Source organism: Oryctolagus cuniculus, chromosome 11, assembly GCF_051225735.1.
Source record: "Oryctolagus cuniculus isolate XC-2025 breed Fujian yellow rabbit chromosome 11, ASM5122573v1, whole genome shotgun sequence".
Classification (NCBI taxonomy): domain Eukaryota; kingdom Metazoa; phylum Chordata; class Mammalia; order Lagomorpha; family Leporidae; genus Oryctolagus; species Oryctolagus cuniculus.
The window spans coordinates 97,551,632-97,579,436 of record NC_142877.1 but is presented as its reverse complement, the minus strand read 5'-3'; the positions used below and the strand labels follow the sequence as shown (position 1 = coordinate 97,579,436).

The 27,805-nt window shown below is 53.7% G+C and overlaps 1 protein-coding gene and 1 long non-coding RNA gene across 7 annotated transcripts in view; one reads left to right on the top strand and one right to left on the bottom strand.

Annotated features, from left to right (window-relative positions):
- TMCC3 (transmembrane and coiled-coil domain family 3) overlaps nt 1-4,567 on the top strand; it is a 296,265-nt gene extending 291,698 nt beyond the window's left edge. For all 6 annotated transcript variants that reach the window (XM_070052712.2, XM_051845760.3, XM_089308766.1 and 3 more), the window contains exon 4: nt 260-4,567. In XM_070052712.2, coding sequence (XP_069908813.1) covers nt 260-562 — 303 coding nt within the window. In that variant the 3' untranslated portion in view covers nt 563-4,567. The remainder of the gene's footprint in view (nt 1-259) is intronic.
- LOC149123576 (uncharacterized) lies at nt 3,962-8,024 on the bottom strand. The gene is made up of 2 exons (XR_016216932.1): nt 7,711-8,024; nt 3,962-5,090 (listed from the first exon to the last, which is right to left on the bottom strand). It is a non-coding gene; the product is annotated as an uncharacterized LOC149123576 (long non-coding RNA).
- Nucleotides 8,025-27,805: the final 19,781 nt, after the last annotated feature.

Sequence of the window (27,805 nt, the reverse complement as noted above, 5' to 3'; positions counted from 1 at the left end):
CCAGCTCAAGCCAGCTCTCTCTCCACGGCACCCTTGTGTCCCTGATGGCTAGTATTTCATGTCACTGTATTCCAAATGCAAGTGGAGTCAGAAAAAGTAAGCCCGCCTTCTCGCTTCCGGCATGTCACGGCTGCATGTACCCGCGCCCCTCTGGAAGGAGCCTTGGGGTTCTGGTGTTTGCATCAGGCGCCCCGGTCTGGGAGCGCCGGGGCCCACGATCCCAGCAGCCTTTGATGCACGCTCTCCCTCTCGCCCACAGGAAGCCCTGGAGTCGTGCCAGACGCGCATCTCGAAGCTGGAGCTGCACCAGCAGGAGCAGCAGACGCTGCAGACGGACGCCGTGAACGCCAGGGTCCTGCTGGGGAAGTGCATCAGCGTGCTCCTGGCCTTCATGACGGTCGTGCTGGTGTGCGTCTCCACCGTGGCCAAGTTTGTCTCGCCCATGATGAAGAGCCGCTTCCACATCCTTGGCACCTTCTGTGCTGTGACTCTGCTGGCCATATTTTGCAAAAACTGGGACCACATTGTGTGTGCCCTGGAAAGGATAATAATACCAAGATGAGGCCCCGCTTCCCCGCCGTCGAGTTCTTGGAAGGTTTTGTTTTAAAGAGAACTCTGTGCACTCTACCAAATCTTAACGCGGACGGTTGCGCTGTGTGAAGACGCCCAGAAGTGGCGCGCGGCTGTGTGGTGTAAATAACTCCAGTGCTCCGAACTGGGCTGCAGCCGCCGGCGCAGTCCCCGTGCTTGGCTCCTGTGAACCTGGCTCCGAGCGCTCCCCACCTCGCCCACTGCCTTAATCAGACCAGGTTCCCTGTCCACCTGAGCAGCCCAGCTCGGTGCAGCTGTGTCCAGTGAGCACTAGGCATACTTAGTGATGCAAAACAATGTGTGTGTGTGTGTGTGTCTCTATCTATCTGGAATCCCTGTCGAAATTCAGCTTCACTCTTGCTAATGTAATAGTTGCGTCTTCCCTGGGCCCTGAAGCAGCAAGGATATGACACGATATGGGGCGGTGGAGAAGCACAGGTGGTGGTGGTGGTGGTGGTGACGCTGTGCCCGCGGGGGTACAATAATCCCTGTGTCTAGGTCTGTGGGTCCCGCTGTGGCTCCAGCAGCTGTGTCCTCAGCAGCCGGTCGTGTGCAGGCCCTTGCACCTGTTTATCCACCGAGTACAGCAAACAGGACTGGCGCCTGCAGCTTCCCCAGGGCGCCACACCGCCGAGCTCATCCTACCTGGCTGCAGAGGCCTTCAGACAGGCACAGGATGCTCGCAGCGCCTCGCCGTGGCCTGAGCAGCGAGCTGGGGTCCTGGGGCACCGCTCAGGAGGTTTGTGCTTCGGCAAATCTCAATTACGATCACCCCCCACCTCGAGGAAGTGATTCTCTGTGATTCGCTTGCTTGCCAGGGCTGTGAGCGATTGCGCAGCCTCCCAGCGAGGAAGTGGGAACAAACCCAGGCTCCTGTTGGGCTTTTCTTCCCTGAGGAAGGGCGTGGGCGTGGGAGCGGATGAAGCCCCAGCGCAGAGGCAGGCGCGGAAGAAGCACGAGGGAATGGGACGTCTGCTCTGATTGGATGGGGGATGGCGAACGCCTGTGAGCGCCTGGCCCCGCCAAGGTTTGAGCAGCTCCTCTCGGGGCTGTGGAAGGCCAGTGAGAGCAGCCTACACTGAATCCCGTGTTTGATGCAAGGTTACCTTGTGTTCCCTGGGATCATCGTGAAAGGCAGCCCCGAGGGCATAGGGTGACCACACTGCCACGCAGGGGGAGCGTGGCACCTAGCAGCTCTGCCCACCTTGGGGGCGCCAGTCTCTGCCTTCAGCTCCCGCGATGCCTCCTGGGAGTCTGTTTCTTTGTGTGCAGGTGGAGGATCTGAAAGCCTGCTCCCCGGCTCCTCCCGCTGCTGAGGGTGTAAGATGCCCATTCGCGTGCATCTTCTCCTGGAAGCCATCAAACTTCCCCGATTTAAATTCCGTGCAATATTTTGCTCTCCACTGTTCTTTGGGACATCTCTTGGAGAAATGTGACGGGGTGGCCGGGGTGGGAGAGAACTGAGTGGTTGGGCGTTCAGTATAAGTGAGACTCTCACAAGGTACGCCTTCTGTTTTTGAGGTGTCCGATTTATCAGTGGTTCAGCCGTCACCACTAGTGCCAGTCTCAAGCTTTTTAAAACAACAAATGTCCTTGCAGGAAATCTTTGGTAATAAGGATTCTGGGAAGAGGGAGTTCCTAGTGCCACCTCCGTGAGCAGGGCCACGTCCTGTGACTGTCATTCTCTCCAGGTGGACTGAGTATTCACTGTGAGGTGTCAAATCCACGAGGCAGATAGGGCTCCAGGTCCGGAGAGGAGAGGAGAGCGCATGGCCCATCTCTTCTTGCCTTTGTTAGTCAGGGCTGTCAGGCACAGGTGGGCTGAGAGCCCTTGAATCCAACCAGGGCCTGGGTGGGCTGCTTCCTATTTGTGAACCTTCCTGAGGGCTGCGTTGGGCAAGCCAGGGTTTGGGTGGTTGTAGACGCGGCTGTTAGTTGAGAGTGAGTGAGTGAGATTTGTAGCCCTTGAGGGTGAAGGGCTCTGGGAGGACCGAGAATGGCTAATTCTCGTGGCACCATGCTCCGCTCCGTCACACGGCCTGGCCAGCTTGCTGTGAGCACACTCCGACCTGCGACCAGTGGGAGATGCAGTGGTGAGGAGGGGAAGCTGGGAATGCCACCCCGCGGTCGGAGCTGGTGGGACCTGCTGGAACCCCGCCCGCTTCTGAGGTAGCGTCGGCTCTCACCCCTGCTACCTGTTGATGGAAACCCCTCTGCAGGAACTCACCTGTTCATTCGGAAATGTTTTCGCTTGGGTGTGCACGGCCTCTGCGCAGCATATTTTACAGTTGTGTGGAGAGTTCGTGAAGCTTTTTAATAAGACAGTAGAATGCAAGGAGGTTTGTACCCTCTGCAGTTTATTTTTCTCTGAATAACCCCCTACTGCCTGTTCTCTTCAGTGCGTAAGGAGATAAATTTTATAAATTAAAAATGGTAATAGAGCTACAGCATATTCTGGAGTTGGGAATTTCATTTACATTTAAGTCAGCTAATCCTCCTCCTGCCCCTCTCGATGGTGGTAAGCATTGTGCATGCCTGCTGAAGACAGCCCATTGCTGGACAGCCAAGCACCCAGCCGGTCACTCGGGGAGCGCTGCCGACCTGGGCTAGCACTGGATTTTATCACTGGGACAGTGATAGTTTGTCGAAGGCAAAACAAAAACCTTAAAAAAAAAAAAAAAAAAAAAGACTTTGCTCTGTGTTTTACAGTTGGTTATTTTAGCTCGTATCCTGAGTGGCATTAAGCCAGAACAGAATCCTCCACTCCCCCAGAACTCAAACCCGCCATGAAACAGTCGCTCAGAGTCGTCCATCTCTGCCGGGGACTGGGAACACTGGGCAAGTCCCAGCGTCCGGCGTGGGAGGGTGTGGACTGGCCAACGTGACCCCCGCATCCGCCATGATCCTGCCTCCCTGATCCGTCAGCATTCGGGGAGTGCGGCCTTTCTCTACCTGTAGCTCTTACTTTCTTGTGATACTGTTCCACTCTTTAGAGAGAGGGTCCTTGAGAAAACTGTGAGAGAATGGAATGAAAAAATAAGTTTATTTTGGTGCATAGTTTTGTTGAAATCCACGCATAGCTTTTTTTTTAAATCATACCTATTTTCCACGAACTTCCTAAAGAACCGGGGATGGATTGCCCTGCCATTTCTTCAGCAAGTCAGGCTTAATTATGAGTTCAACAACTCACTACTTTTGTCCTTTCGGGTTGGATTTTAAATACCAAATTGTTTGGCGTTGGATGGGGATGTTTTTGTCTGCGATTCAGATATAATTGTATTGGTTTGGAAAAAGGTTAAGTGTGTTTCTTATTATGGCCATGTGTGACTAAACAACCTATTTTGCATGTTTTTATAACCAGGAGGAGTGGGCTGGGGTAGGGAGAAATGACGCTGCTTAAAATTCAGGGCTTGTCTGGAGCCCCGTGTTTGCTGAAGTGTCACACACTCAGGATGGAGTGGGTCTGTAACACTGAGGCTGGCCTGTTAGAGATAAAAAAAAAAAAGTACAGTCAACAGGAGCTTGGTAACCCTTAAGATATAAAGCAGAACTAACCTGTAATTTTCTGAAGCCGATACAATTCTGTGTTTATATAAAGCTGGAAAGTAATGCACCTTGATTGTTTTAGGAATGATGTATGTCTTGCCATTTTAATTTATTTAAAGCATGTCTATTCTGTTTGTCCTATGAGAAATGTTTCAACAAAACATGCTCTGTGTGTTGAAGGTATGCTTAGGCAATAGTCAGGAGCTCTGAACCTAGAAACTGGAAATGTTTCTTGTGAGGTCCATGGCACAATTTCCATTTTGTAGGGTAGTCCGTAGTCTCACATCAGCCTGAAATTGCCATTTCTCTGTAGATCGTCACCCTGTGATGGTATCATCAATGAATTCAAAGCAGGTGCCATTATTTTTTTAAATAAACACTCGATGTTAGCTTTGGTGTTAAATAAAGAATTAGATTTCTTAAATTTTCACATTGGTCAGCCCATTTCATTGGTGTGTGTGTGTGTGTGTGTGTGAGAGAGAGAGAGAGAGAGAGAGAGAGAGAACGAGAGAGACCCTGTGCTAGTCAGAGCTTGGAATGTCCTAGTGTTGATGACGAAGGCAAAGCAAAGCAGAGCCCTGAGCTGGAACGCAGAAGACAAGCAAGGCCACCTCAGGGGTGCCAGGACCGGGCACCACGGTGGGCAGTCCCTGCTGACTTGAACAGTCTTTTTAGTGGGGTCTCTCTTGTTTGTATGGTGCTTGCTTGCTTGCTTGCTTTTTTCTTTTCTTTTCTTTTTTTACAAAGCAGTTTATTTTGGTCGTGTGTGGACTCATCGTAACCAGTCTAATGGATGCCGGTACCATTCTCCATATGTGTCACTGACTGAAGGTTAGACACATGCGGCTCCCAAGGTCGTCGCCAGGAAGGAGGCCTTTTCCCCATCCTGCTTTCTGCTTCCGGTCAGCTCCATGTCCTGAGCAGTGTTCTCCATTGCTTGTCCAGCACTCACCCTAAAAAATGAAATAGAATTTCAGATGATAGAAAAGTTCTTAACCGCATCTACCCTGGAAAACAGGGTATGTGTGAATCTGAAAAGTTTATGGGACACAGCTATTATTTTGGGTACTTCCCCTCTGATGTTTGAAGATGTCAGTACAGAAAATGAAGTGACTGGATTACAGATGTGTATTCAGTCCAACGTATTCCCAGATGTTGCTTTGTGAGAATACCTTCCCAACTCTGTGCTTCCCTGGGGAGGAGGGAGGGATGGAAAAAAGTTTGATTAGTTGAGTTCCAGCTACAGATGGAAGAAACTGCTAGAGACTAAATGGACTTCTAGGATAAGAGGAAAAAGCCACTTTCTCCATCTGAGAAGCTCCATACTCACAAAATAGCTTTAGGAATATATTTTTTTAAGATTTGTTTATTTGGAAGGCAGAGTTACAGAGAGAGACAGGTCTTCCATCTGCTGGTTCACTCCCTAAATGGCCGCAGCAGCCAGAGCTGGGCTGATCAGGAGCCAGGAGCTTCTTCCAGGTCTCCCACACAAGTGCAGGGGCCCAAGGACTTGGGCCATCTTCTGCTGCTTTCCCAGGCCATAGCAGAGAGCTGGATCAGAAGAGGAGCAGCCGGGACTCGAACTAGCACCTGTATGGGATACGGGCACTGTAGGTGGAGGTTCAGCCCACTATACCACAGCGCCGGCCCCTAGGAGTATTTCATAATAGCTTTTCTTAATTTACAATCTTGAGATTGCAGATTACCTACAGCCCTCCTACAGTTATTTTTCTAACATGACCATGAGGTGTAGACATCTATGGGACACATAAGGACCAGGGTAATAGATGGCTCCTTTCTAGGTGTCCATAGATGCAGAAAACACCTGTGGATATATTAAATAGGATCCCCCTGACACCCTATCAGACAGGCACAATATATTGTCCCTGCTTAATGGACAAGGACACAGGTTCAGAGTGGTTAAATAACCAGAAGGGGTAGGGGACTTGTTGGTGCAGCTCCAAGCCTGTGTGACTTGAGCCTGCCCTGGTCAGCGCTACCCTGCACCACAGTAGCAAGCACTGGGCTTCTTGTCACTCCATAGCTTCAAGCGCCAACAAGGCAGACGACTCTTCTGGAACCATAGAAGGCATCACTTGCTCCCCGGGGCCAGAGCAGTCAATACTGTGGTTACAAATGGAGCGCTGACCCCTGGTGCCACTGACCACCCGCAGTGGGGCCTGAGGCACCTGCAGCTGACACCCCAGTCTGTAAACAGCCGTGGCTTGATGGATTTGTGGATGGAGGGAATCAAAAGCGATCAACTAAAGAAACTTCGCGCTCTTCCCCGGCTTCCTGAGATTCTCGGGGTCTTTGGCAGTTGGCGGGACGGAATATTTCTCAGCTTTTGTGCTTAGCTCTGAGACGTTGGAGTCCCTGGTGACTTCAGCGCTGAGCTCCGTGCCATCTGCTACCATCTGTGGTGGCTACCTCGGACCTCTCTCCTTGCTCAGCCAGCCAGGCCTCTGCCTTGATGGAAGCAGTTAGCAGGAACAAGCATCAGCCGTGTTAACAGCTGTTTTCTTGGTGCTTGCTCTGCTCTGGCCTAGCCACTGGGAATCGGACTTTTTTTTTTTTTTTCTGTTCCACTTATAAGAAAGTGACTGAGTAGCAGACAGAGCAAAGACATGCCTTGGTGTGTGCTAGTCCGTAAGAACTGCTTCTGCTCAAGTAGTTTTGCACAGAGGCCTGGATTCTCCTCTGATGCTCAGACGCCCATGTCACACGCCGTGGTGCCAAGCCAGGCTTCTGCCGGCTGTTCCTCTCTATTGTAATTTGATTTCTCGCACCCGATTTCCCCTGTGGCTTGAAGCCCTGACCCTTTTCTGTGGCTGCACAAAACAGTGAAATTTAAGACCCCAGCACTTTGGCGGCCGCAGATGGGGTGTGTGTACCACCTCCCCTAAGCAGTGCTCAAGCTAACTGGGACTCAGACTCGGGCCTGGATTTGCAGGGCGTGGCTTCCCACAAGCATCACCGTCACAACTGTTGCACTGTGCAAACAGCCACGCAAGATGTCTGTGAAAATCCTGGATGGGGTGGGAGTGGAGGAGGGCCATTGTTAGTCATTCAGTGGGTCATGAGCCTCGAAGGACACGTGGAGGCTGCTGGCCGGCTCTCTTGGTGAGCGGGAGAGTGAGCAGTGGTGTGTCCCGGTCCGGCTGGGGGCGGGGTCTCCTGCACAGCTGCAGTGAGGCATGGGGTATCCGGTCCACAGGGCACATTCAAGGCCTCCCTGAGAGTAGCCATTGTGCTGCAGGCTGGACCTTTCCCCTGGGGCCAGACTGGGCTCTCCAGCTGGCCAGACTGTGTCAGCCCCGGCCTGCAGCTGCCTGTATTTGAATGCAAATTGCTACATTGTTGGGTTGTTGTATTTTGTTGAATGGTCACCCAATAAACCAATAGAGTAGGCTCTGAATCCACCCCCTCCCCACAAGGCATGTGCAGGGGGAACTTTCCCTTGACTGAGGATGGTGTTTAACCTCTCATAATCCCTTTCTAAAACTGTTGCCTTCCCAAGGCTTAGATAAGGTTTAGATGGGAGAAAATGCCTAGAACAGGGCTGTCACTCACCGTCTTCGTGGAGGAACGACACAGGACCCTGCGCTGTTCTTTTGTCTGCTTGGCCCTCCCCGGGTTTGCTGCTGGTTCTTCCCGGGTTGGCTACTATCCCTTCCACCTCCGTGGAAGGGCGGTTCCCCCTGGCCACTTTCCCCACTTCCGCAGGGGAGCGGCACACCACCGGCCGGCTCTCTCGGGGGCTGCACAGGTGTTCCTCTTAGATGTTCCCCTTAGATGTTCCTGGTGCATGTTGTCTCTCTCCTCCTTTATAGTCCTCCTCCACCAATCCCAACTCTGCTACCCACACGCCGAGTACGCTGCTCTCCTCCAATCAGGAGCAGGTCCTGCTGTTTATTGGTTGAACTGGAGGCAGCTGTGTAGAAGCTGTTTCTCCCTTCTCAGCGCCATATTGTGGGAGAGCAGATGCATAGAATAAGTCTTAATTCCAATAACTTAGTCTAGTCCGGGTTGCTCCCCACAGATCCCCCTTTCTTTTTATTTTTTGGCGTTGATACACACCTGTCTTCGGTGCCCCGCGGCACACACTCTGCTCTGCTTGCTGGAGTTGCCCACAGGTGCTTACAAGCCCTAACAATAAGGCAAACCGAATCCAGGTCCTCTCTTCGCCATGTTGTGAGGAGGTTTTTAGGCACTGATGCGTGCCTGTGTTCAGTGCCCTGCAGCGCATGCTCTGCTCTGCTAGAACTGCCTGCAGGTGCTTACAAGCCCTAGCAATCAGGCAAACCGAATCCAAGCCTTCTCATTGCCGTCTTGTGGGGAGACTTATTGGTGTTGATAACGTGCCTGTCTTCGGTGACCTGCAGCCGCCCACAGGTGCTTATCGTCTTACTAATCAGGCAGACCGAATCCAAGCGCTCTCATTGCCATGTTGAGGGGAGGCCTTATTTTTCTCTATTTCTCTATCTCCGGGCATTCCTATCTCTCCCATTTTACTTCTATCTACCAGCATTCCTATTTCTCTCATTTTACTTCTAAACTTCTGTTTCTCTTATCCCTGCGGCTTCCCGGCGCCCGCCCCGAGGCTACTTCTTGGCGGCTTCCCGGCTCTGAGCCGCTTCAGCCCGCGCTTCTCTCATCTGCGCGGCTTCCCGGCTTCGCGCGCCCGCACCACGGCCTCGCACTAGCCCCACGTTCCCTATCTATTCACGCCCCGTGCTCTCTCTGCACGCGGCGGCTTCCACGAGTCACACAGCACAGCTTACGTTTCCGCCACCACCGGCATTCAGTCCAAGTTCCCCGGGCTAACCTGGCGAATTCCAACCTGGCGGCCCACGTCTCTGCCTCTGGTTCCAGATTTTCGCCTTTTGCTCCCCGGGGTGACTTGAAGAATCCCAAGCTGGCTTACATTTCCGCCTCGGCCTGCCCCCGCAGCTTCAATTTCCCTAACATTTTTCTCTACCCGGTATGTTTCCCTAAGTTTTCTTCCAACAATATTCCTCCCTCATTTCTCCTGGCCTCTCCCCACAGTCCGTATCCAAGTCTAAGTTTCTTATAGGTTTCACTTTCACTTTCGACCTTAGAGATTTCTCCCAGCTTCCCCCCGTAGTCCGTATCCGAGTCTATGCCTAGGCTTTCTTTTCTTTTTTTTTTTTTTTTATTTTTGACAGGCAGAGTGGACAGTGAGAGAGAGAGACAGAGAGAAAGGTCTTCCTTTGCCGTTGGTTCACCCTCCAATGGTCGCCGCGGCCGGCGCGCTGCGGCCAGCGCACCGCGCTGATCCGATGGCAGGAGCCAGGAGCCAGGTGCTTTTCCTGGTCTCCCATGGGGTGCAGGGCCCAAGCACTTGGGCCATCCTCCACTGCACTCCCTGGCCACAGCAGAGGGCTGGCTTGGAAGAGGGACAACCGGGACAGAATCCGGCGCCCCAACCGGGACTAGAACCCGGTGTGCCGGCGCCGCTAGGCGGAGGATTAGCCTAGTGAGCAGCGGCGCCGGCCTGCCTAGGCTTTCAATAGCTTCTTCCGGCACCTTTTTCGTCCGGCTTTCCCCTAGGCTCTTTGCTAGTCTCTCTCTCCGGTATTTTCCACTTCTTCCTGTTTCTTCCCTCCTAGGTTTTCTATCCAAGTCACGGCACCATTATGTCGCTCCCCCTCTTCATGGAGGAACGACACTAAACCCTGCCTAGGCTTCATATCCGAGTCACGGCACCATTATGTCGCTCCCCGTCTTCGTGGAGGAACGACACAGGACCCTGCGCTGTTCTTTTGTCTGCTTGGCCCTCCCCGGGTTTGCTGCTGGTTCTTCCCAGGTTGGCTGCCGTCCCTTCCACCTCCGTGGAAGGGTGGTTCCCCCTGGCCACTTTCCCCACTTCCGCAGGGGAGCGGCACACCACCGGCCGGCTCTCTCGGGGGCTGCACAGGTGTTCCTCTTAGATGTTCCCCTTAGATGTTCCTGGTGCATGTTGTCTCTCTCCTCCTTTATAGTCCTCCTCCACCAATCCCAACTCTGCTACCCACACGCCGAGTACGCTGCTCTCCTCCAATCAGGAGCAGGTCCTGCTGTTTATTGGTTGAACTGGAGGCAGCTGTGTAGAAGCTGTTTCTCCCTTCTCAGCGCCATATTGTGGGAGAGCAGATGCATAGAATAAGTCTTAATTCCAGTAACTTAGTCTAGTCCGGGTTGCTCCCCACACAGGGCCTTCGGTCATTCCATGTGCTTACTGAACACCTACCATGTGCCAGCTACTGTTCTGAGCAGAGTACAAAACAGGGTTTCTGTCTTCAAGGTGGTTACATTCCAGTGGGAGAAGATAGGTGGAAGAAAATTAGAAGCGGCCGGCGCTGCAGCTCAATAGGCTAATCCTCCACCTACAGCGCCGGCACTCCGGGTTCTAGTCCCGGTCGGGGCGCCGGATTCTGTCCCGGTTGCCCCTCTTCCAGTCCAGCTCTCTGCTGTGGCCCGTGAGGGCAGTGGAGGATGACCCAAGTGCTTGGGCCCTGCACCCAAATGGGAGACCGGGAGAAGCACCTGGCTCCTGGCTTCGGATCAGCATGGTGCTCTGGTCACAGTACGCTGGCTGCAGCGGCCACTGGAGGGTGAACCAATGAAAAAGGAAGACCTTTCTCTCTCTCACTGTCCACTCTGCCTGTCCAAAAAAAAAAAAAAAAAAAAATCAGAAGCATACTTCAAAATGTTTGTGGGAAACAATTAAAAGACAAATTTATTTTGAAGAAATTTTGAATTCCATATATATGACGGGTCTTCAAAAAGTTCATGAAGAATGTGTATTGTGGGAAAAAAAAAAGTATTCATGGTCCAGCATTGTGGTGAAGTGGTTAAGCTGCCACCACCTGCAATGCCAGCATCCCATATGGGTGCTGATTGGAGTCCCGGCTGCTCCACTTCTGATCCGGCTCCCTGCTAATGCGCCTGGCAATGCAGAGGAGAATGCTCCAAGTGTTTAGGCCCCTGCACCCATGTGGGAGACCCAGATGAAGCTCCTGGCTTCTGCCTGGCCCAGCTCTGGCTGTTGTGGCCACTGGAGAATGAACCAGCAGATGGAATACCTCTTTTTCTGTCTCTCCCTGTCTCTCTGTAACTCTTCTTCTCAAATAAATAAATACATCTATACAAAAATAAACTAAGCATGCATTTCAAACTTTTTGTAACAAAAAAGCTTATCCTTTACTTATTTTTTATTTTGAGAGGCAGAAAGGGAATGCCGCTGTCCACTGGTTCACTCCCCAGATACCCATAACACACAGGGCTAGGCCAAAGTCAAAGCCAGGAGCTGGAAACTCCATCCAGGTCTCCGTGTGAGTGGCAGGAACCCAATGACTTGAGCCATCACTGCTGCCTCCCAGGGTCTGTATTGGCAGAAAACTAAGAATCAAGAGCCTGAGCCAGGAATCGAACCAAGCACCAAGCACTTTTCTATGAGGCGGGGGCATTGTAACCACTGTTCTAAATACCCCCTCCCTAAGTTTGTCTTTAATTCTGTTTCTCCTTGAACTTTTTGAAGCATCCTCAAACAGTGTAATACTTGCAGGTGGGAAGGCCCCTGCTGTGAGCATGTTAACACTTAACCTTGGTAGTCAGAGGAAATGAACTTGTGTGTGTGTATGTGTGTGTCCGTTTCACAGCCAGCCCTGTGGGCGCAGCTGAACAGAGTCCTCCAAAGTGGTAAGCTTTGTAGGTCAGTGGACGCGGGTGCACTGGGAAGATGCAGGGTGGCTCTGTTTGGAAAGGGGCCGCAGCGCTCCTGGTGTTGCTGCTCATTTGGCCTTGAACTGAATAACATGCAAATGAGCACCTGGCTCTGAGTCAGCCGTGAGTAAACCTCGCTGCGGGAGGCTGGGCCCTGAATCCCTGAGCACTCTCAGCCTCCAGGCCTCCACGCTGGCTGGGGAGCTGCCCCCACGGCTGCCCTGACCCTTGGCTGTGATGTGCGCTGGGCTGCCCTGCCCAGTCCCAACCTCAGGTCAGCCCAGATGCCTGCTGCTCCTGCCCCAGCCAGCACTGCGCTGAAGCCTGGGGCCTCTCCACTGCCTGGGGCCTTGGCTTTCCGTCCTGCAGCAGGTGCCGGGGGTGCAGCAGGGTTCTCAGAGGCCCCATCTCTGCAGCCCCTCTCCACGGAGGGCTGGGCCCCCGACGTCAGCAGGCTCAGCTCTCTCAGGGGCTCAGTCCTCTCCCCGTGGCTTGTGCCCCACTTCTCTGTCTCTTCTGCTTGCTCCTCTTACTGACTCCTACACCATCCACCCTTTTGGCCATGGGTTCCCTCAGTCTCCACAAATGTCCCCAGTGCTACTCGTGCCATTGCACTTTTTTAAGACTGTGTATTTTTTTAGCTTTATTTTTTTAAGATTTTATTTATTTATTTGAGAGGTAGAGTTAGAACAAAGAGAAAAGTCTTCATCCGCTGGTTCACTCCCCAACTGACTGCAACAGCTGGAGCTGCACCAATCCGAAGCCAGGAGCCAGGAGCTTCTTCCGGGTGTCCCATGCAGGTGCAGGGGCCCAAGCACTTGGACCATCTTTCTACTGCTTTCCCAGGCCATAGCAGAGAGCTGGACCAGAAGTAGAGCAGCCAGGACTTGAACCAGTGCCCATATGGGATGCTGGTGCCACAGGTGGAAGCTTAGCCTACCAAGCCACAGCGGCTCCTAGTTTTATTTATTTGTTTCTATTTATTTGAAAGGCAGAGTGACAGAGAGAGAGAGAGAAGAGAGAGAGATCTTTGAACCTGCTGAGTGACTCTCCCGACCACCGCGAAAGCTGGGGCTGGGCTGAAGTCAGAAGCCCAGAGCTCTATCCGGTCTCCCGTGGGTGGCAGGGACCCATCTACGTCAGCCATCACCTGCTGCCTCCCAGGGTGCTCACTGGGAAGCTGGGTCCGAAGCAGAGTAGCCAGGACCTGAAGCAGCACTCCGGTAGGGGATGTGGGCAGCAGCTTACCTTCTGTACCGCAATGCAGAAGTGAAGGTCCTTCCTTTCCTTAACCCACTTTTCCTCTTGCCTGTCACCACCGTGCTTCTTAAAGGGATTAATCTCCACTCCCAGGATTTCTTTTTTTAAAATTTTTTAAAATGTTAATAAGTTATACAAGTTCATGTATTTCATATACACAGATTTAGGAACATAGTGACACTTCCCCCTACCCTCCCTTCTGCCTCCTCCCTCTCCCATTCCCACTCTCAAGCTTTAGGTTTCTTAATCCTCTAGACACTTGTAAGCACTCCCCTGAAAGGCCTGTCCCTGCGGTCACGGTCACGGGTGCCTGTTTGTGTATCTGGCACGTACTCTGCAGCCCGGACCCTCACAGAACCTGTGCCACCATCCCGATGCTCCGCCATCAGGAACAATCCATTCTTCTCATTCCCCTGCATCACACAGTGGGTTCTTGAGCATTGTGGACTTTCAGATTAGGGATGTAAAACCAGTAAGAAATCTGTCCAAATATTCCAAAGTAGGGAAAACAAAAAACTTCAAAATCTGAAACACCTCTGCTCCCGAGCAGTCAGATAAGGGATAGTCCATCTCCCGGTAGCGAGGATCGGCCGCCTTTCAGAGCCATGGAGCCATGGTTCCAGTTGTTTACCTTTCACCTCTGCAAAGACCACCTCAGAGCACATCTGTGTGCAAAGCCAAGCTGGTCAGATCTGCTGCACTCCCCGATTCCTTTACCCTCGCCATCACTGTCCACCCATCCTCCAACCTGGAAATCCAACCCTGAACGTATCCACCTTCCTCGACCCCACCCGCCACTACCCTGGTTCAGGACACCAGTCTCTCTCCCCAAGCTGACTGTCACTTCCTCCTGCGTGGTCCCCTCGTCTCTGGTTTGACCTCAACCCAATCCATCTCCCATGTGACTGCCAAGTGTGGTCTTTCAGAAATGCAAATCAGATCACCTGGTTCCTCTTCCTAAACCCTCCAGTGATTGCTTCTGCCCAGGGGGTCAGGACCTCAGTGTCCTGGAGCTAACCCAGCCGTGCAGCCTTGTGTTGGCCGCCGGGGCCCTGGGCCCGCTGCCTCGCCGCATGTGGCCATTTGGGGAGTGAACCAGCAGATGGAAGATCTGTCTTCTCTCCCTTTCTCGCTTGGTAACTCTGCCTTTCAAATAAGTAAATAAATCTTTAAAAAAAAATAGAAGGGTGTGAATATTTTTTTTTGACAGGCAGTTAGACAGTGAGAGAGACAGAGAGAAAGGTCTTCCTTTTCCATTGGTTCACCCTCCAATGGCCACTGCGGCCGGCGTACTGCACTGATCTGAAGCCAGGAGCTAGGTGCTTCTCCTGGTTTCCCATGCTGGTGCAGGGCCCAAGGACTTGGGCCATCCTCCACTGCCCTCCCAGGCCACAGCAGAGAGCTGGCCTGGAAGAGGAGCAACAGGGACAGAATCCGGCACCCCGACCGGGACTAGAACCCGGGGTGCCGGCGCCACAAGGCGGAGGATTAGCCTAGTCAGCTGCGACGCTGGCCAGGTGTGAATATTTTTTAAAAAGTAAAAACAAAACAATAAAAACTGAGAAGTTCCTACACCCAGCTGTGGGCTGGGCTCTGAGGCGCCGCACTTTCTGCCAGGGTGGACTTCAGACTCCAGTTTTCCGAGCCTTGCGTTAGGGCCGCAGAATTCCTTCTCTTAACGGGGTGCGGGTGGGAAAGGGCAGCTCTGGCCTGGGGTAGGTGCCCCGGGCCGGGGTTCTGGTGCAGGTTCACAGACAGTAGCACTTCCTGAACGCCCGCTGTGTAGGGAGTGCAGACAAGAGACCTGGCCCAGCCCACCAAGGGCTCCCCTCCAGCAGGCCAGGAGAGGGCGCCCAGGAGACTGCATTCTCACAGCTTAGTGCTTCTTTGAACGCCACCCACGTGCCTGGCCCTTGGTGAACCCAGTGAGCAAGCCTTGGCTCCAGCCACCAGGAACTCCCGGGCGACTACAGGGGAAGACGGAGAAGAAATGCGCACGCACGCAGAAGACAGCTGAGGGGGCCAGCGCTGTGGCATAGTGGGTAAGGCTGCCGCCTGCAGCGCCAGCATTCCATATGGGCACTGGTACGAGTCCCGGCTGCTCTACTTCCAACCCAGCTCTCTGCTAATGATCTGGGAAAGCAAATGCTTAGGCCCCTGCACTCACATGGGAGACCTGGAAGAAACTCTTGGCTCCTGGCTTCAGCCATTGAGCAAACTGGGGAGTGAACCAGCGATAGACAGTCTTTCTCTCTCCCTCTCTTTCTCTCTCTCTCTCTCTAATTATTTCAAATAAAATAAATGAACCTTAAAAAAAAGAAACGGGCCTGCTCCCAGGTCTCAAAATTCTATATTTACCTGTATGTGGGATCTTCATCAAATTCATGGAAAACACATACAATGAAAGCTATGCACAGATGTAAAAGTTTTTTGCCCCAAAATAAAATTATTTTTAAATTCTATTTTCCATAAAATTTTTTTAAGATTGATTTATTTAAAAGGCAGAGTTACAGAGAGGAAGAGACAGAGATTTTCCATCCGCTGGTTCACTCCCCAATTGGCCTCAATGGCCGGAGCTGCACCAATCCAAAGCCAGGAGTGAGGAGCTTCCTCCAGGTCTCCCATGCAGGTGCAGGGGCCCAAGGACTTGGGCCATCCTCCACTGCTTTCCCAGGCCATAGCAGAGAGCTGGATGGGAAATGGAGCAGCCGGGACATGAACCGGCACCCATATGGGATGCCAGCACTGCAGGTGGCGGCTTTACCCCTACACCACAGCACTAGGCCCCCATGAACATTTTGAAGTACCATCATATACACTATTAATGCGTCAATACAATAAATACACAGTATGTGATCACCTATATTTTATGGATATTTATTTCATATATGTAATTAGAACCTACTGGTCTAAAAATCCTTTACAATTTCAAAAGGATCACAAACTTAGACAACGGTGAGATGTGCAGCACCAAGAATTAGTTTTTTCCTGAGCCATTTGAGAATAAGGTTCTAGTCAGACGTCCAGTCACCAGTAATACTTTAATTTTTATAGAATTTTTTATTTGAAAGGCAGAGAGAGACAGATGAAGAGAGATTTTCCACCTGCTGTCTCACTCGGGCACTTTATATATATAGGAGATGCAGGTGCCCCAAGCAGTGTCTTAAGCGCCTGCGTGAAGAGCCAACCTCATGTAAATAGTTGCATGCATAGTTCCTAAAAATTAATGCATTCTCCTACGTAGCCACCCTGCAAACCATCCAAACGAGGAAGCGAAGCCTGGCCTGTGACATCCAGCCTCAGACTGCATTCCGGTTTTACTGGTTGTCCCAGAAATGTTTTCTGTTACAAAAGGATCCAGTTGAAAGTTGCAAGGTATACTGAGTTCTCTCTTTTTGCCTCGGGCTGTCTGAGAAAACTCCCCCACCTTTCCGTGCCCCGGTGATCTTGGTGCCTTCAAAGATGACCGCCATTCCGGCTGGTGTTTCCTGGGGACCCAGGGCCGCCTCTCCGTGGTGGAGCAGGAGCATGGAACAACGCTGCGTTCTCAGCGCGTGCTGTCACTGGGGCACAGTTTCACTGGGTCCCATTCCTGGGAGGCTTGCTTCAGTCACGTGGTCAAGGTCGGGTCAGCCGTGCGTACTATTGTGTACTATACAGACCTCACCCCCGCCGCCCGGGTAAACAACAAGGATTTGTGGGGAGACGTCTTGTGCTCCGCGCGTCTCATCAGGCTTTCCTTTCCCACCTCACCTCCCGATCCCTGGGTGCAGTCCTGGCCTCCTGTGTCCCTCAAGGGCTGCAGTACGGGACGGGGTTCGTTGTAATGACGAGCTGTCCCCTCTGTGCACTGGCTCCCCTGCGGCCTGCTGACACGTCCTCGTGTGTCCCAGGCTGCAGGTGGGCTTTCCCACCCCTGCACCTGGGGCTGGCCATTCTTGAGGGAGCCTGGGTTCTTCCCAGTGGAAGACATGATTTCCAAGCCAAACTCTGGGTGCTGCGGTTGCTCTTTGATTTGGGGTGGCACCGTTCCCAGGCCCTCACCGTGGGCAGAGAGAGGGAATGCGGGTTATGTGTGGACGTGGGTATGCACGTGTGTGTATCACACGTGATAAACCTGTGCACACACATCTATTAAGAACTGAATGTCCTTCCCCCCTCCCCCATCCCACTAAATCCGCATGTTGAAAGCCTCGCCTGCAATGATATTTGGAGGTGGGGCTTTGGGGAGCTCGTTCAGGCCAGATTAGGTCATTTCATGTGAGGTCTTTGTGGTGAAATCGGCCTTCTAGGGAGAGGAGAGGGGCGAGGGTGAACTCACTGCGCCGTGTGAGGACACAGCCTCAAGGTGGACATCAGAAGGCTGGGAAGAGAGACCTCAGCATGAGCCCAGTCCACCTGACCTTGAACTTGGACTTGCACCTGGACTTCCCAGCCTCTGGAACGGTGGGAAGGAAATGTCTTTAAGCCACCCCATGCTCTGTTGGAGCAGCCCAGCGTCTCTCTTTGTTCCAGCACACACTCATAGAGCTGGCGTTTCAGTCCACGCTCGTTTCGGCTTCTCGCCCTACGTGGAGAATCGAGTGTACCCTGGCACCTCCCACAGCAGTCCACGCTCTGAGTGAGCGTGTTCCTTTTCTTCCTTGCCGTGTTAGTAACTCCTTTCTCCAACAGGGAAGACGCGGACTTCCCTGCTCCCTAAGGTGTTTGTTCACTCACTCCTCAGCCCCGAGTGTGACCGCTCTCCTCTCCCGTCCCTGCTGTGCGCGCTGCTTGGGTGCGACACCAAGCTTCCTGGGCCACGCCCCTCGCCTTGCTGGGGTCTGACTCGGGGGTCCCGGTGCACAGATGCCCTCTTGGCCCCAGCCTAGCTCCGGGCAGCCCATGCACAGATTACCCCCCTGCCACCGCTACCCCCACATCCTCCTCCCCCTCTCTGAGCTCCGCACCCCACTCTAGGCCTGAACCCTTCTCGCCTTGGGTTCCTGCCTGGATCCTCCCCCCACCCCGCCCCCGCCGGCCCCCACCGCCACCCCTCAAACCACCCAGGGGCTTTAGAACAAAACTGTTCAGGAAGGAAAGGAAACAGGGAGGGAATTAGAAGTTTCATTGAATGTTTGTTTTCTGGAGACAAAATAAGACTGGGAGACGTTTGGGGAACTACAGAAGGGACCGAGAACAAGAGGAAAATCCCCGAGAATTCTCCTACCCAGAGAAGAGCATGATGCTCCACGCCCTCCCCAAGTGTCAGAAAACAAGCAGTTCCCCAAGTGACTCACTCGTAGCTGAAAACATGCAAGTGCAGCCGGAGACAACTCCCCTCCCCCAGGTGCACCTGCTCACTCTCGCTTTCTGCAGATTTCTTGGGAGGATCTGGCAGGAGCCATCTCCTGCCCTCGTCCTGAGGCAGGTCTCAGCCAGAGCTGTGACTGTGCTCCTGCACTGAGAAGTGAGGGCGCTAAAGACACCTGCAGGCAGGCTGCCAGCTGGAGAGGACCGTGCTGGGACAGCCTCAAGGGTGCCGAGGGTTTCCTGCTGGTCTGACCAGCACGGGGTGAATGGGATTGCGCCCGATGGGTGGTGGGGAGCAATGCCAGGAGCCGCCCGCCAGGGCAGGGCAGGGCATCCCCGTGGGACTGCGGGAGACTCCAGGACGGATGCAGCCTCCCAGGGAAGGCTCCCCGGAGATGGGGGTTTCTTACGAGAAGCACCTGCAGGAAAGTCCGCTGTCACATCTGCTGGGACCAGAAGGCCACAGCCAGCGCACAGCAGTGCCAGTGCGTGGAAGACCTGCCCAGCACGCCGGCGCTCACCCTCCCCACGCCCGGACCCCAGCGGACCAGACACACCCTGGCGGGCTGGTGGGGATTAGAGCTGGGCGCAAGGAGAAGCGCGAGGCAGCAAAATGAGAAGTCACACGGGCCCCTTCCCGTCTCGGGCTTTGGGCCACACACGCCTCGTGATGGATGGGAAATTTGATGCAGCCAGGTTTGGGGATTTTGCTCATGTTGAACTGTTTTAATTCCAAGATTGTGTCAGTGTCTGCCATGGATGGTCCCTTTGGCCTGTCTGTCGGTTCACTGGCTCAGTGAAGGTCAAGGACCAAGCTCGTCCACCCCTTTGCCCTACTGGCCTCAGCGCATCGGGCGGTGTCCCCTCCTCACCACAACATGGCTGCTCAGATCCAGACATCACATCCTCACACAGAGAGACAGCCAGCTGCAGTGTCTCCTCTCCTCCTGCCTGGCACAAAGAGGAAAACTCTCTCTCAGAGGGTCCCCAACAAGTACAACCAGTGACTCTCAGGCCAGCCGGGGTTACGTGAGCGTCTCTCCCAACACATTCCCCAGCCAGCTCCACTTGCTGATTTGCTGACGTCTCAAGCCGCCGCCGTCAACTAGAATAGCGCTTCCCCTGCGTGAACTGCTTCCAGCGAGCCACCTGACGGCCGACACCGGTGCCTGTGAGCACAGCCCTGCGAGCCCAGTGAGGCTAAAGAAACCACGGGACTGTTTATCCTCTATGCCAGATATGCTTTTCAGTACTCACTGCTTCCCCTGAAGGCACCGCCAGCACCTACCTGCTCTCCCGTGCTGGGAACCCGAGGGCCATCTTCATCGCCACCATCACGTCTTGCCAATTCTCTCTTCTGTCTCCAACTTGCCATCTGTCCACTTCAACGGCAACCACATTGACTTAGGTTCAATTCTTGCACGGAAAGTTGTAACAGCCTCTTAACAACTGCCCCCTTCCCCTTTTTTCCTGCTTTGCATAAGGATGTGATGCCTGGAACTGTGGCAGCCATCCTGCAACCATGAGGTGACGAGAAGTGGAAGCCAAAGTACTAAGGATGGCAGTGTCCAGCCTTGTTGAGCAGCTGAATCCATGCCAAGAATCATCTGTCTGCAGATCTGTGATGTGGGGTCATGACTGTCTGTTTTGCTTAAGTCCCTGTTGGTGGCAACCGACTGTATCATTAAACATTCCTAATTCAAACTGGGTGGGACAATGGAGGAGACAACACAAGCAAACCTAAGACGTGGTGTCTCGAGGCAGCTGGTTTAGAATGGGGAGCACGTGTCAGTAGCTAAGGGAAAAGCCGAATGATTAAATACTTAGTTTTTTCTTGTGTTGTTCACTGAGCGTGTGTGCAATACGTATCACTCCCGTCTCTGTACAAACCCTCACCAATCCCCCCTTTGTGCTTTTCACTTCGGACTGATTTTTTTTTTTCAAAAACATTTTGAGAGACAGAGAGCGCTCCCATCGTCTGGTTCACTCCCCAGATGCCCACAGCGGGGTGGGGGCACGGCCAGGAGCTGAGAGCTCCCTCCATCCAGGGCTCCCACGTGGGTGGCAGAAGCCTGCGTACCTAAGCCGGCAGCACTGGGTCCTGGGAGCTACGCTAGCAAGAGGCTGGAGTCGGGCGTGATTGGAGCCCAGGTATTCTGATGCGGGACATGGAGCTCAGTGACCTCTGAACCGTAGGCCACGCCCCTGCCCGGGACTGGTTTCCATTGTGCGGAACCTTGTGGGAGATGCCTTTATATGGACACGTCACCCGTCCCTGAGTCCAGATGGCCACATCAAATAGGCTTCCGCCAGATGCCACCTTCACCTCGGGCAGGGAGGGGCACGTGGAGGCTGGGGCCCGGGCTGGCCGAGTGTGCAGGAAGTGCCTTGAGCCTGGGGGATGAATGAATGGCCGGTGGCCCTGGCGTCTGCTCCAACCCGGAGAGTGGGTGGTCGGAGAGTAGGGTGGGAGCAAGATGTGTCAAACACGGGCTTGCGGAGGGTGCGAACCCCTTTGCCAAATGGGGGCCCCCACTCAGCTGGGACACCCTTGCCTGCCCTGGCACCCAGAGTGTGGCTTGGGGGACCTGCTCTCGGCCCTGCCCGGGGCCCCAGTGTCATGCCAGGAACCTGCCCGGCGCCTGCCCCTGGGGCCTGGAGTGCGTCTTGGGGTACAGGAGGGGTGACCTGTTTGGAACGGGGCTGGGGCTCTTGTCTGGGGGCTCCGGGTTTCCAGTGGCTGCTATTGGTCACTTTGAAGCCCTGTTGTAGCACCCGCTGAGCAAGTGGAAAGTTGAGGTCCCCAGGAGCGCCCACCCTCAGACTCCGCCCATGCCCAGACTGCCTCGCAGGCTCTCTGAGGCTGGCTGATGAGGGCTGGCTGGGTACTCTTGAATTCCTTCCAGTCCCAGTGTTGATGTCTGCCCTGGAGCAAACCGAGAGAAAAACAGGCTATTCCGGTTCCGTGGCTGGTGGCCACTGGAGAAATCCCAGCTTCTGTTCCTATCATTTCTTCCAAAATGGCTCCTGTTGTATTTTCTTGCTCAGAAAAGGGTGTGAGAGGAGTGGGCGTGTCCGTCCTCAGACGCTGTCCACGCCTGAGCTCCATGGATGCTTAGACTGTCCACGGCCACGTGCTCTGCGGGCCTGGGTGCAGCCGGGTCTCTGGCGGGAAACCGGCCGGCTCCTTGGGGAGAGCGCTCTCCATTGCTGAGCTTCGAGCACCCCCTAGGGGTCGCCGTGGGTTACTGAGCGCTTCGGAGTGAGCCCGGGATCAGGTGGCAGAGTTCCTGGGGCGTGGAGAGGACACTGGCCCGACCCCCGCCCCACTCGTCGGCCCACCGCCTTGGGCTGAGTTGGTTAGGGAGGGTGTCAGGGCAGGAGACCGGTTGAGCCTACGAAGGTCAGCTTGTCCAGACCCGCCCAAGAATTAGCCGCAGTGGCAGCGCACACATACCGTGCGTGCGTGCGCCCCACGCAGCCTCCTCCGGGTGAGGCCCCCAAGCTCCTCCCCCACGCCACACTGCAGGCTTCTAGAGCATTCTCTAACCGCAGGCACAGGAGCCCCTGGGGAGCTGTGGCTCCAGGACGTGGAGCTTTTTCCTGCGTGTGGCAGCGGGGGAGCTCCAGGCTCTAGTTTTCATGATTTCCCTCAAAAATCCAACTCGGTCTCATCACCCTCTGCTTGAGCGCCTGCGGCGACTTCCTGTTTCCCGGGAGATGAAGGCGAACCCCTCAACTCGGCTTGTGGGGCCCACGGTCCCACTGGCCCTGCCCGCCTGTGGACGCCCCTGGTGCCCTGGTGAGGACACACCCCAACCTGGGGTGCAGGAGCGGGGTGCTCTCCTTCCTCCCGGCTTCCCACACAGCCCCAGGGCTCCAGCTCTGCGCCCTGCACGGTGGTGTCTAATCAGCAGTCACGTGATTGGAGAGAGAGAGAATGAAACTCTCATCCAGTATTGGGGGTGGTGGTGGTGTGTGACATGCTGGCTCCAGAGCCTGGAGCTCCTTTTGTTTTCTGAAGAATACCCAAGAGATTGAAGCCCACAGTTCCTGTTTTCGTGGAATCCTATCTTCCAGTTGGCTAAGTACGACCTGAGCAGCTGGGAAACAGCAAAGTGTTCAGCCAGAGGCTGTAGGCTGGGGGCGCGTGGCTTGAGCCCAGGCCTCAAATGTGTCTTGTTTCACAATGGCTCTCGTAGAAGGTGCACATGTGTTGTTTACTTTCCAATTTTTAAAATTGTGATTGAGTATGTGACATAAAATTCACTAATATTAAGTATATATGTTTTGTGAGACAACCATCACCACTTCTAGCTCTAGAACTCTTAAGAATTATTTTTTTATTTGGAAGGCAGAGTGGCAGAGGGAGAGGCAGAGAGAGAGAGAGAGAGAGAGAGAGAGAGAGAGAGGAGATATTCCACCTGCTGGTTCACTCACTAAAAGGCCAGAATGGCCGGAGCTGGGCCAGGCCAAAGCCAGGAGCCAGGAGCTTCTTCCAGGTCTCCCACATGGAGGACAGGGATCCAAGCACTTGGGCCATCTTCTGCTGCCCTCCCAGGCGCATTAGCAGGGAGCTGCATCAGAAGTGGAACAGCTGGGACTCAAACTGGTGCCTTTACGGGATGCCAGTGCCTTAAATGGTGTCTTAGCCCGCTGCACAACACCAGTCCTAGCTCATCTTGCAGGACTGGCACCCTGTGTCCGTGAAATCACAACTCTCCACTTCCCACGCAGGCCCCTGGGAGCCCCATCCCACCGTCTCTGTGAGTTGAACTGCTTTAAGTACCCCGTGCATGCAGCGTTATTTGGAGTTTATCTTTCTGTGACTGACCAACCTCACATAACACGACGTCTTCCAAGTTCCTCCACGGGGTCGCCCGTGCCAGGAGTTCCTTCCTTTCCAGGCTGAGTAATGTTCCCTTGCGCGTGTGGACCACAGCTCGCTTACTAGTCTGTCAGTGGACACTTGGGTTGCGTCCCTAGTTTTGCTTTTGTAAGTGATGGTGCTGTGCACACGGGCGTGCAAATCTGTCTTCAAGAAATCACTCTCAGTTCCTTTTTTTTTTTTTTTTTTTGACAGGCTGAGTGGACAGTGAGAGAGACAGAGAGAAAGGTCTTCCTTTTTCCATTGGTTCACCCTCCTATGGCCACCACAGCCGGCGCACCATGCTGATCTGAAGGCAGGAGCCAGGTACTTCTCCTGGTCTCCCATGGGGTGCAGGGCCCAAGCACTTGGGCCATCCTCCACTGCACTCCCTGGCCACAGCAGAGAGCTGGCCTGGAAGAGGGGCAACCAGGACAGAACCCGGCGCCCCGACCGGGACTAGAACTTGGTGTGCCGGCGCCGCTAGGTGGAGAATTAGCTTAGTGAGCCACGGCGCCAGCCACTCTCAGTTCCTTTAAGTAGAAGAGGGGGCGTGGCAGGTTCAGGGGAAATTCTCTTGACCTGTGCTGCTCCGTGAGCTTAGCTGTCCACACTGGCTGTACCACAGCAGCGAGCCAGGGTTCCGGTCTCTCCACATCCTCAACAGCACTCGTCATCATCTGGGGTGTGTGCGTGCGTGTGCCTGTGCATGTGTGTGTGTGTGTGTGTTTTAATGGTAACCATTGCTGGAGGGGTAAGCAGAACTATGCAGCTTTTAAAACCTTTTAAATCAGTTTTCAATGTTTAAAATTCACATTTCGTGGTTTTTGTACATCTAGACTTTAGTTCTTTTGAACAAAAACTGGAAAGCTCTGGCAGCCCTTGGCGTATGGAGAGTACCTCAAAAAGGTCATGGGAAGTCGGATTAAAAGATCTTGCTTCTCATGCAAAAAAAAATGTTTGAAATCCTCGCAGTTTCTTTCATAATACACTTTTCCCATAAAGGGTTTGAAGACCCTTTGATCTTGGCCCTGGCGACGGGTGGCTGGAGCTGGACACCAACTGTTGGTCCACAACACCCTCCCTTTCCTGTCCCCCCCATCCCCTCCCATGCACCTGGGACAACAGGTGCAGCATGAGCTGGGCCAATCAAAGGCAGTTTGAGAAAGGGCATCGAGTCTCGCCCCTGCCTTGAAGAATAGCGCATTAGTTCATCATGAATGCCATAGGCTGGGTGGCTTAAACAATGGACATTTGTGTTCCTCGCAGTGCTGGAGGCTGGAAGTACAAGACCCGGGTGTAGCAGGGTTGGCTTCTTGCTCAGCTCCTCTCCCTCCTGTGTAGGTGGCTGCCTCCTCACCGTGTCCTTGCCCCCAGCTTCCCTCCGGGCCTGTCTGCATCCCAGTCTCCTTTGCTTACCAGCACAGCCGTAGGTTTGGGTTAGGGCCCGCCCACGTGACCTCCTGTTACCTCACTCCCCTCTTTAAAGACTCTGTCTCCCAGTACAGGCACCTTGCAGGGCCTGGAAACTAGGCGTTGGGGAGGACACAGCTCAGTCTGCAACAGGTGGGCAGGAGGATGGGGGAGGCGTGGTGGGCTTTGCTGTGTCCTCTCCGCACTTAGCGTTCCTCTCCCGCTGCCGCCGGAGCGAGTCGCTGCAAAGGTGTTTGCTGACAACGCAGGTGCAACTCCTCGTCATTCTGGGGGCTGGAATCGGGGTGACAAGGTTCCGACCCTTCAGGGGGGCATAGGCGTCTTCCAGTTTCCAGTGGCTCCCGCGTGCCTTGGCTTCATGGTCCCACACGACTGACCTCAGCTTCCGTGAGCACGTCCCCTTCTCTGTCCCACGCTCTCCTGCCTCTTCCTCGTGCGGCCCCGTGACTTCCCTGGACCCAGCTAGATGCTCCTGAACATTCTCCTGCTTCACAGACCCCTCGTCATGTAGGCAGGGATCAGGACGGGGGCCTGCGGCAGGAGGGACATCGGCTGTCTAGCGCAGCATTCCTGCCTTCTTCCCCGCTCCAACTTTGAAGAGCTGGTGGGAGCCGTGTGCAGAGCACCCTCCTGGCGTGGCCGTGTGCCCCGAGCCGGGCAATGGGAGCGCGCAGCAGAGTTTTTATGGAGTGGATGGGGGTCAGCAGCTGGTGGCGGCTGAGCCTCTGCGGAGGTCCACACGTTGTCCGTACTTGCAGAGGTGGGGGTTGCAGGTGCACACTCCACATCGCACAGTGCCGAGAGACTTTCTTTCTTTCTTTATTATTTTTTTTGACAGGCAGAGTGGACAGTGAGAGAGAGAGAGACAGAGAGAAAGGTCTTCCTTTGCCGTTGGTTCACCCTCCAATGGCCGCCATGGCCAGCGCGCTGCGGCCCGCATACCGCGCTGATCTGATGGCAGGAGCCAGGTGCTTCTCCTGGTCTCCCATGGGGTGCAGGGCCCAAGCACTTGGGCCATCCTCCACTGCACTCCCTGGCCACAGCAGAGAGCTGGCCTGGAAGAGGGGCAACCGGGACAGAATCCGGCACCCTGACCAGGACTAGAACCCGGTGTGCCGGCACCGCAAAAGGAGGATTAGTCTGTTGAGCCACAGCGCCCGCGAGAGACTTTCTGTTACAGTGTTACAGTCCGCTTGCTCCTGAGGCTGGCAGTTTGGGAATCAATCTATCCTGTTTAGTTTGTTTCAGATGAGTTTCTGTCTCTGGAGATCAAAATCACCTTGATATGTATGGAAGCTTTCTTTATTTTCTTTTAAACAAGTTCTTTTAAAAAAAGAAAAAATAAAAAGAACAGACTTTTTCGGGAGGCAGTGTGACAGAGAGAAGAGAGATCCATCCATCCACTGGTTCACTCCCCAAATGACCACAGCCTTGGGGCTGGGCCAGGCCAAAGTCAGGAGCCAGGAACTCCATCCGTGTCTCTCATGTCGGTGGCAGTGGCCCAAATACTTGGACCGTCTTCTGCTGCTTTCGCAGGTGCATTAGCCGGGAGCTGGATTGGAAGCAGAGCAGCCAGGACTGGAATCGTGCTCCTAGGTGGGATGTTGAGTGCCAGAGCCACAGCTTAACACACTGCACCACAGTGCCAGCCCCTAGAGGCTGGGGGGGTGCTGGGGGGAGCTGGGGAGACAGCAGGAGAAAGTGGAGCTGTCTCAAAGCTAAAGAAGTTTAAGCTTCAAGGCCACTCATTCACACGAGTCTCTCCAAGGCCCTAGTATCGTGTTCAAACTTTTTTAGAAGAAACAATAACTACAAGTATTAAGACCTGTCTCTTTCCATTTCAACTTGTCCTCAGTCAAGTCCCCCTATTGCCTAGCCATGATGTTACCATGGGCGTTTTTGAAAAGTAGCTAGGGAGGGGCCAGCACTGTGGCACAGTGGGTTAAAGCCCTGGCCTGAAGCGCCGGCATCCCAGATAGGTGGTGGTTCTAGTCCCAGCTGCTCCTCTTCTGATCCAGCTCTCTGCTATGGCCTGGGAAAGCAGTAGAAGATGGCCCAAGTCCTTGGGTCCCTGCACCCACATGGAAGACCTGGAAGAAGCTCCTGGCTCCTGGCTTCAGATTGGCGCAGCTCCAGCCATTGCAGCCATGTGGGAAGTGAACCATCGGATGGAAGACCTCTCTCTCTCTCTGTCTCTACCTCTCTCTGTAACTCCGCCTTTCAAATAAATAAAATAAATCTTTAAAAAAAAAAGTAGCTAGGGAGAAATTGAGTTGAGGACATATTTAATTTGTGGTAAACATGATACGTTTCTGAGGCTCCCTGTTGTTTCTCTGGGGTTGCTAGTTGGCTGGGTGCAGGGATGGCTTGTAGGAACAGTCTTCCTGCAGTGGCAGAAGGTGCACGGCTAGACTCAGACCGGGAGATGACTGTGTCCCACCAAGCTCACTCCAGAAAAACATGGCATGGGGAGTGGGTGACAGACAAGCTGGGACTGTGCAGAGGCCAAAGCTGAGCTGTAGCTAGTTCTCCCAGTCATCAGACATGCAAACAGCAGGAGGCAAGGGGCAGTGGGTTCTTCCATTCAGGTAGAAATTGAGAGATTTTCTCCTCTTTGGAATATACCAGATAAAGCCACATAAACATACTACATGACTTCTCCCTGGTTTTTGATGGCAATCATGCAAACTCAAGCTTATCAGGAGTCCCACGGAGCCAGATAACAAAGCTATAGGATTCAAACCAATAGCGCTGTGGCTGTGTCTGTGGGTGAAGCCACATGATTCACGCACCCCAGTGTGTCAGACTGGGTCTGAGCAAACATGACCAGCGGTGAGTTGAGAAGCTCAAATAAACTCTTCTGTACTCTCAGCCATGCTAGAAAACAGCCTGAAGTCCCTTTCTAGTCCCTTGATGAGTTTCAAACTAATTGTCACAGTAGGCGATGATCAAAGCGTAGGGAAGGGAGGGAAAAAAGCACCATTTGAGTGTGGCAGACAGTTCATCAACACCAGCTCATGTTATTTGTCTCTGCTTTGTCTTTTTTTTCTGGTACTTGCCAGTTCCTACAATTTTTTATAATTTGCT